The 9706-nt window shown below is 36.2% G+C and overlaps 1 protein-coding gene across 1 annotated transcript; it reads right to left on the bottom strand.

Annotated features, from left to right (window-relative positions):
• Positions 1 to 241: 241 nt before the first annotated feature.
• Positions 242 to 7938, bottom strand: LOC104459038 (BTB/POZ domain-containing protein 1). Its single transcript, XM_010085706.1, has 7 exons — positions 7789 to 7938; positions 7145 to 7250; positions 5386 to 5583; positions 4928 to 5120; positions 4288 to 4375; positions 1599 to 1745; positions 242 to 709 (listed from the first exon to the last, which is right to left on the bottom strand). The coding sequence occupies exons 1-7, from the start codon at positions 7900 to 7902 to the stop codon at positions 551 to 553; spliced, it is 1005 nt and encodes a 334-aa protein (XP_010084008.1). The 5' UTR covers positions 7903 to 7938; the 3' UTR covers positions 242 to 550.
• Between the last annotated feature and the right edge of the window lie 1768 nt (positions 7939 to 9706).

Genomic DNA, 9706 nt, shown 5'->3' with positions numbered 1-9706 from the left:
CAGTGTCTGCAGTGGTAAGTCCATAAACTCTCCACGGCTCATCCAAAAAGTCAAGATGATAGCAACAGGAATCCAGCTTTGCTGATGCACTTAAAAACAAATATAGTAGCAATCCATGCCCATAGGGTCCTTCCAAGGTCATTATGGAAAGAAGTGTAAGCTGGGAATACAGCAGCAGCTTTACTGTCTTTTTAGGACAGGTTGGGGAAAACGTACACAAGAAGTTCATCATAAGTAAGGATTTTCCAGTTCAAAAAAATGAATTTTGCTACATGAGAGAGGGTGAAAATACAATGCAACTAAACGCCAGAGACTATTTAAAACAATCTTTTCAATATACAGAGTACTTATTCCACTTGACATTTTGTTAAGAGGAAAAGCTAAATCACATTCTGCAAATAACAATGCAGAGAAAACAGCTTTTCTGGTACCTCTCAAACAAGTTAGTTTTGTTTTTACACATTCATGTAATTTCATAGAATTTTTTAACAGCCGCCGATAGTGACCTGAAGTCCACTGACCCAGACACATTTGAGATGATCATGGGAAATTATGTATAAAATATTATTTCTGGTATCTGTCCATCTTCTATTGATGTACCGTTGTTGTTACCTGGTGAACTATAAAAGACAAAGCATGTTTTGCTAGCAGTAGGAGATTCGTGGATCACTTTCTTCAAACCTTTTGTTCCATAGTGGGAATCGGGACCCTGAAAACATAAGAAGAGATTAGCAACTGAATGGAAATGTGCAGCAAGACCCATAAAAAGTTAAAACACTACTGCCCTACGTTACTTTAATAGTATAAAATTTCTGTACCCACATCATATGATTTATGTACAAAATCACAGACAACAGAAGCAAATGCTCTATATATAAATAACAAAAAAAGTTAATCTGACAGCAGACTTAAACCACTTGATTTTATCCAACTTGTAATGAATAAATATTTTCTAGAATTTCTTCTTGTCATACAGGCTGCCTATATTCTCACTTAGTTCTCTGCTGCTTCAGCTTCTTTTAATGTGCAGTATTTTTTTTCCAACTCACTCAACTCTGATTTCTGCATAGGGAATTATATTTAAAAGAATATTAAAAGATTTTTGAGAGAACACTGAATAAATAAATTTGTCCATAACATTAAGGAGAGACGTTCCTAGAACAAATAATTCTTTCCTATATTTCAGCTCTAGTATTTAAAAAGTGATTAAAACAAAAACTTTCTGTTTTCTTGACTCTAGCTAGTGGTTAGAATATCCTTGATAGAAGAAATCAAATTGCATTAGAGAGCTGCCAGATTAAATATTCTAGATAGTGTTTCTGCCCACACAGAACCAACGACTTCCATTAGGACTCATTCTAACTTACATTGAGACAGAAAGTGAGACAGCACTAAAGACCTAGCTATCAATTCTGTGCTGTGGGACAGAAGAGAGGTAGGACTCTTAAAGTTACTGCAGAGTTTAACCACAGCCTTCTTTAGCACTAAACTAAAATAAATTCAAAACCTAGAGACTACACTTTCCAATCAGAATACAAATAAAAGAACAACTCTTGCATCAAAATAACATTCTCTTCTCTACTATTAGGGATTCTTACTTTCAATGTTGCACAAGCTGTGTAGCAAACTGTTGGCAAAATCTCTATAGGTTCTTTGAACATAACTCTGAACGTACTGGCTGTTCCATCACAACTAAATCCAGTATCGTTTTGTCCTAGTGTTTGATTCTTCTCATAATCAATTATCTGTATAAAAACATGAAAACATTTTTAGGTTTACAAGCCTGAGAAAGATTCTTACTGTATGCATATTAGAATATTACAAGCAAACACTCATGTACTCCACCCAGTTTAATTGCAAGGGTAGTGCAATCTCAGAACTGGAGGGCAGGTGTGATTTCCCGACGGTATTACGGCTGACCCAACAGTGTGGTGAATGATGGCTTGGGAGATGAAGAATAGCTCTTCGACTTTCAGCTTCTGACCTTCATATGCTACCTAAAATCCCGTACTTAGATTTGCCGATCTTTGTACACCTACACAGCCCACATGAGGGAAGCACGTTCACTGGCTGTGACTGATTTAGAAACTAAGTTTTTACAGATAACATAAGCAGTCAATGATACTTTCTTAAAAGAAAACAGGAACTTGCGCTGCTATGTTTTATATAATTTATTTATACACTCAGACCACATATTTATTTTGCCTTCAATTTTAGTGGCGAACAGGAATCACTAGCTAAGGATATAGTAATAGCAGATACTTCACTTTTCATTTTGGAGAGCAATCCTAATCCGTACTGCTGAACACCTTGCAGAAGCTGGATATCAGAGCTTTAGAGTAACTTGAAAATTTATTTATACACTCAGACCACATATTTATTTTGCCTTCAATTTTAGTGGCGAACAGGAATCACTAGCTAAGGATATAGTAATAGCAGATACTTCACTTTTCATTTTGGAGAGCAATCCTTCCTTGCAGAAGCTGGATATCAGAGCTAACTTGAACACTTCCCATGATTACTGCACTAACAAGAATCCTACCAATTTTAATATTTTATTATTAAATTGCCATATAATTTTTAAAATTGCACAAATGAGATGAGGCCCTATTCTAGGAAAAATGTGCCCTATTTTTTTTCCCCCAGCCACAATCAATAGAAATATTAACAACTGTAATGCTGAAGTCGTAAGCCCCTTTCACATAAAAGATGTATTTGCAATATACATTATTGCTATTTTAAGACAAGTATTAAATGTTTAACTCTCTGAAGCTCTGCTAGTACTGACCCAGGTCGAAAAAGGAAGGTAGAGACACAGGACTTAAATACTTGTCTGAAAAGATTGTGACAAGAAAGTTTCAGATTCATTAGGAACTGAGGATACTTTCAGAATAAAGAGAACCTGTATAAGATGGATGGCCTTCATCTGAACCATGAAGGTGCATGTTTTTCAAGGGAATCTCTTGATCATTCCCATTTAATATGGTTTTGTTTATCTTGCAAGAACTAAATTCTTTTCAGATTAAATAAATCCAGCAAACATGCTGAGGGAGCACACCAAATGTTCTAATCTGCTAAAAGGAATTTATCCAAAAGGATCAAACAAGAGTTAATGCAAAGTAAAAATCCCCCAATATGTATAGTATAGCTGCTAAGGTCCTCAGTACCAACTCTTTTGTTCTCTCTGTGCTACTCATTTACGTAGATGTATAGTTTGAGAAAACCAAACTGACAGCACTTCAAATCGAGGAATTTGCAAGTGTGCTTTTAAACTGAGGAATGTAGAAAAGCCAACAAATTCCTTCAAAACCTCATTCCAGATACATTCTCTTTGTAATACCGTAAGAGGAAAGACACAACGTTTTTTTCTTAAGAGACAGACAAAATTCCTATCCTTAAGTACAGGACGGTCAGAGAATAGTAATCATCAAATAGGAAACAGAAGATAAATAAACTGTCATTTAAATAGGATGCCCAGAAATGAACTGAGACAGCAGTTCCAGCACATGCTAGAAATCAATGAAATAAGGTAGGGACAGTGGAACTACTGTCCCTAAATGAAGTCACATTCTTTCTTGCACAAAATTTCCCACACACCTAATAAATCAATGGGATTCGATAGTACCAGGTTAGGAAATACACAGTACAGAGTAAAACTGTGCCAGACATGGAATACTAATCTAATTCTCCTGTGAGATTGGGAGCTGCACACAATACTCAAGATGTGGGCATACCTGGCTTTCATACAGCAACATAATGTCACCTTTTATCTTGTTTTCAGTATCATCCTGATGACGCAACGGGCTTTTTTAGCAGTCACTACATGTTGTGTCACTGATTTCAGAGATCTGTTGATGACAAATCCAAGATCTCTTTCCTGAATTATTAGAAACTTTATTAAAGAACAGACTTTGTGCACAATTGAACAGATTACAAAGATATGAAATTCCTCTGCAGAAAGCTTGCAGGAGTTCAAGGTTAGGCCAGACAAGTATCCTGAAGAAAGATTCACCATGAGCCACTAAATAGAGAAACCAAATCGGTCTCAGGGAACACCTACACTGAAAACGATTGAAAGACAGAAGAATATAGCAGAAAGGGAGAAGAGTTTCATACCGTTCTTACTTTTCCCTAGTCATCTGCTTATGACCACTGTTGGGGACAAAACACAGGTTAGATTCCTGGCCTATCAGACTGCTCCTATTCCATTTAAATATAGACCAAACCTTTTGCAAGTACATCAAGTGTAGTTTCTGCATAAGCTTATTTAAATAGAATATAGTGTACCTGTATATTAACTTGATAGTCTGTGGGTCCATGAATAGATCCATATAATCCAAATCCCACTATGGAAATTCTTCTATTAACTGTGAACCTAGTAAGACACAAACCAAGAAAGGAATTTAAACAACTGTGACGGGTGTGTTACCTTATTCCCAGTCAAATTGGAAAGAGCCTCCCACTGAACAGTAGGGAAGTAAACCGAAAATTACATTACATTAATTTTTCTTTCAATAACACTTTCTATTTAGATTAAGAAAAATGCTTTGTAAGGTATCAGCTTTATAGCTCAAAGCTTTGCTAATCCTCCAAGATATTCAGTATCACTAAACAAAAGTAACTAGATTCTTTTGAGTATCTCCAAAATGAAAACAGACCAAGACTTGGTATTTTAAAAGGAATATGCAGCTAACACCCAATCACTCTAGAACACACCCAATCCTCCTGAACTTTGTTCTTTGCTACTTTTTATTTTATGTGCACAACAGCCTAAGTTATTTTAAAATAAAGGAAAAGATCAAACGTGCCCAAACAGAACCACTGTGTTTGTTACTGTATCTTATTACTCAACTTTGACTTTTTGGCATATGTTCCCTTTCTTCCCACACTTCCCTGTCTGTCCTCCAAACAGTTTCAAAAACCGTACCTAATCCGATCACTTGTTCCACTGTAGCCCCAGCGACTCTCCACTTGCTGGAACCTGTTAATGCTGCATTCTTTTCCTCTAAGGCAACATCTTGGTCGGTCAATATAATCTACTTTAGGTTTAGGATTGACAGTAAAATGCAGAAAGAGATTTACTACTTCCCGATCTGACAAGATTCCAGACTGAGCAGGGCCTGTGAAAAGAAAAAACTTCTACGATGACTCAAAGAATTACTCCAACTGTTGTACTTAAACCACACATATTTCCAAACTGAAGATGACAATAGTATTTTCCAATGGCCATCTGCATATTCTGCAGAATGTTTTTGCTTTTATTTGTGCATCACAACTTTTATTAGTACAATATTAATAACAGAATAGTGTTAAACATTTAAACAGTCACAGGTGAACAGTGCAGAGATATGGTCTAACAGTACGACAAAGAATCCCAAAACTCACCTGCTGCAAACTCTTCAATAGTCATTAATGGAAAACGGATTAAAGAAAGAGCTCTTCCAAGGACTTTCTGTTTGTTTCCAAATGTCACAGGTAGTTGTTGTCTTTGACATTCCGCTTCTGCCCAGCGAACAACAGCTCCAAAGAGTCTACTTTCTCGAATACTAAGGGTATCTCTTTCTAGAACTGCACATAATGTGTCTGAAGAAAAAAAAGTTAACAGTTTTAGATTTGTTTTCATCCAAACGATTAACAGTGCTACATATTAAGTACGCTTAAAATGTTAAGTAAGCACTAAGAATATTCCTATTAAGACATCAAAGACAAGACAACTTATCTATGTATAAAGAAATCTCCCCATGGTGTATATACTATATATAACCTATACAGTGACAACCAATGTCTTAAAAGACTTTCCATGGACAGGGCAAGATCAAAACTGAAAGTGACCAAGCAGTGAATGCACACTACTAAATAATGAAGTTATTCATGATGACATTGCTGTATTCTCATCTGAGTGGCCACCTGCCAATCTGGATCAACTACAGACACAAGCAGCAGCAGTGCACACAAAACCAGTTTAGAGATGCATGAAAGTGATCTTAAACATTGACGTATTTGCCACCCACAAAGCTTGAGGGTGGAACATAGGATGTGAAGCAAGGTACTATCATGTGTTTTACAAAAACAAGTTTCCCTGCATTTCTTACTTGTTATGACATTTTATGAATAACAGGTATGCAAAAATTCTCAGTTTATCACAGAACACAAGCCTGAAAAAAACGTATTTTCATATTCTGAATCTTCTGTCTTCTTTGGGAATTTTTATATGCCCTGAATTTCAGCAAGGTATATTTGCAGTCATAGAAAATATCAAAGTCAAAAGAGATTGAGGCTTATCTAGAGTAGAGATGAACCCTCACAGTCCAGGTACAAATTCCACTGAACATGGGTTAATAATGACTTTACAATTTCTTTAAGCAGCTGGAATATGTTCCTTCAGTCTGAGTTTTTCACACAATCTAGCTGAATTGGAGTAAAATCTTAGACACATATAGTAACAATGAAATCAATTAACCAAATTTACAACTGCTATTTTTTCATGAAAGATAAAACATAGAAATCAGCAGTTTCGGTTTGGTTGTTTGTTTTTTTTTTCCCCCCAAACAGATTTCATTAATTGTACCTGATCTGTGCAACTCTGAATAGAGAAGTACCATGTGGCAACAGAACAGTACGATTCCTGTTATGCATGAAAAGTGTGTGTGGATCCCTCAGGGACGAGGCACAACACTCAGCAAGTGAAAGCTTTGGCTTTAATGAAAGCATAGTGTTACCACACTGGGAGCCTGTGACACCGACACTAATCAAATGGGGACCCAACGCAATGGAACCCTGCCCAGGAGTGAAGCTCAAAGGAAAGCACTGCAGGTGTGGGTAATAAAACTTGCACTGATTAACATATCATACATATGCAATATCCTGTTTTGCTTATTGGCAAACTCCCTGATGTAATGCAGGTGCTGTTATCCGAATTTTGAGATCTGCAGCTGGCTGTTGTGTTGGTGCCTGTGCAAATGTGGGTGCAGATGAGGGGGGAAACGAACTACCCCAGGCTACCGTGACAAGTAGATAAGATGTGCGTGGGACTCCACATACTCATATGGGAGAGGGCAACTATCCTGCGTTACCGTAACAAAGTCGTCTTGCACCTTACAATTTCCTTAGGAGTTTAATGCTTAGGACACACAAAGTAACTCACCTATATCAATATCAGTAAAGCCTTCTGCACTTATTGCATCCATAGTGCTTTTGTCTATTGTGTCAAGGCAAAGACTAGCAAGCTGAGGTTCATCAAATAAACGAGCCTAAAAAGGTAAAGAAATACATCTCAAGCATAAAGTTGACAAACCACTAATCTTAAAAAGCAAACATTTTTCTCTAGCATAGATCTAAATTAAGATGGGTTGATTTGTCTAAGTACTCTTTGTGTTTATACCTTAAAGAGCACTTAAATTCTCAAAGCAGTATATAATTAAGGAGAAATCACCACATGCAAGTTTTCCTTCCTGCTTACGTTTTAGTTTTGACAATATAACTAAAAAAAAGTACACATCAAATCCACTATAGTAAACTGAAGCACAGCCTTAATAAAAAAGGATGAACAGATACACACAAGTACACTGTAGAATAAACTGGGTCCATCTGAAATGTCCCAGTCCATTGCATAAAAAGAAAAGCCTTTCCTCCACAGCCCAGTGTGTAAAAATGCAAACAGAGCAACAAGACTTTTTTGTACATAAATTAGACTACGCATTAGCAAACTCACTGTGAAGTAATATTTAGTAATTTCCCTCCAAATACTGATTTTCCTAGTAAATCAAAACTAAGGTTAAATTTACCTACTTGAGTAAGCAGCATAAAGGCATTATCTGCTCGCAGATGCTTCGTTAGAAAATCCACACAATGTGCTTCTAGGGCTGGGACTGCATACTTTTTAGCGGTGTATAAAGTAGTCATGACTGTTTCTGGGCCAATTTGAACTTCATCTGAATAAAGAAACCTAGAAATCACACAAATATAGATCGAAAAGACATATCTTGAGGAGGGCAGTCAAGCACAACATAACAGTCTCTTTGCATTTAAAAATCAGGTCAAAGATTTGCACTGTGAACATGCAACATGTAGTGTTTTTACAAATTAGTAAGCTAAAGGGTTGAAGAAAGAATATTACGTTAACCTAATGGCATACATTTGTTTTAAATATGCATTACTCCCTAAGACTCATCTGGCTGTACTAGTTATACATAGCTACCGAACTGTAAACAACAGCTGAGCTGCAGAATTACATAGCAATGCATGCTCTTCTGATTCACTAAGAAGAGCTGTATTTCTGACTGTCAATACATAACCCTCTATGGCTGTATTACTGAGCTTACTTTACTGACAGAGCACACCAGCTTCCCTGCCACAAGGAGAACAGTGTCAAGGACATATACTGTGATAACATCTTATGTCAAAGTTACTGTTCTGCAGCGTTCAGAGAAGAGGAAAGCAATATTCTAGCAGATGACCTTGACTATTCCGTTGCTGCCATAGCAGAACACTCTGGCTTGTCTCCACTGTTTGAGACTAGATGATTGGTTGAGATTTTAGCATAAGCTGTGAACAAAAATATAGAAGCCTCCACCAAAACCAGGAAAAAACCTGTTTCCTGAGCAGTTGTTATTTGAGACCAGACAAGATAAGATTTACTTTAAGGTTCTGTATGGAAACCATGACTTTTTAAAAATAACTTTTCTTACAGGTGACATTGAAGATAATCTTGGCTATATTTCATCAGCTTTTCCGTTAATAATCAAGAATAGCCCGTGATTTACAAAAATACATTTGTCCCCAACACAGAGGTGATCAAACATAATAAACAAGGGCACATTAGCAAATGCAGGAATTCCACAATGAAGACCAAGACTTTCCTTTATATTTCTTAACATTTTTTGTTCAGAACCTCCTGGAAATGAATGGCAAGCAACATGCTGAGACAGAAGGCGTGTTTAGAAGGGCTTTTAATGTAACAATAAGCAGTTTGTATTTAATAGAAAAAATCTGTGAAAGTAAGGGACTAAAACTTGTTTGCAACATGAGGAAACAGACCTAAGTAACAGAAACCTGAAGTTTCAACTGAAGTTCTTCACTGTTTATTATATTCCAAGAAAACTCTAATTCTCAGTAATAGCTAACACACAACTAAATATGGCATTCAACACTAAATCTGCTGCCACTTATCAACAGGTACATATTTACCATTACAATACTCCAATCTGTTGGAGTGTCCAGCTTTCACATCACTTCAGAAACATGAATGATGCTCCAGATTAATTTTGAAATGGATTTACATCAAACAGCTTTTAGAAAGAATGAGTTTAACTACATGCTAACATTTTTTTTTTTTTAGTAAAAGTTTGATACAGTTCATTAAGAATTGATTTATGAAAGCTATAAACTATTATCTGCTGATGAAAAGGATGGGCTGACTTACTGGTCACAATGACTGACAAATTTACTTTTGAGAAGCGATGATCTCATAGGTACAGTTTTGTATACCAAATTGATAAGGACTTCACTAAAACACTAGAGTTTAGATTTTGGTTTTAAGATTTCAAAAAAATCTGTTCAAAATGCCCTAACCTTCCTTGTATAACTTTATAGGAACTTGGGAGTCCAAATCTGGTAAGAGCTGAACATTAACAGGCTGTAAAAAACGCAGGACGACTACACAAAATACATTATAAATTTTACCTAATCCTAAAAAAAATATAATTTT

This window comes from Pterocles gutturalis, unplaced genomic scaffold (assembly GCF_000699245.1).
Source record: "Pterocles gutturalis isolate BGI_N339 unplaced genomic scaffold, ASM69924v1 scaffold20240, whole genome shotgun sequence".
Taxonomy (NCBI): Eukaryota; Metazoa; Chordata; class Aves; order Pterocliformes; family Pteroclidae; genus Pterocles; species Pterocles gutturalis.
The sequence above is the reverse complement of the archived record's forward strand: the minus strand, read 5'-3'. Positions and strand labels throughout refer to the sequence as shown.

Excerpts from the sequence above, each read along its gene's own strand:
- LOC104459038 (XM_010085706.1), bottom strand. The coding sequence starts at position 7,902 with ATGACTACTTTATACACCGCTAAAAAGTATGCAGTCCCAGCCCTAGAA. Across the intron at positions 4,376-4,927 it reads GGAACAAGTGATCGGATTAG|GTTCACAGTTAATAGAAGAA; the intron begins GTACGGTTTTTG and ends GTGTCTTACTAG. Across the intron at positions 710-1,598 it reads CAGCTTGTGCAACATTGAAA|GGTCCCGATTCCCACTATGG; the intron begins GTAAGAATCCCT and ends TTATGTTTTCAG.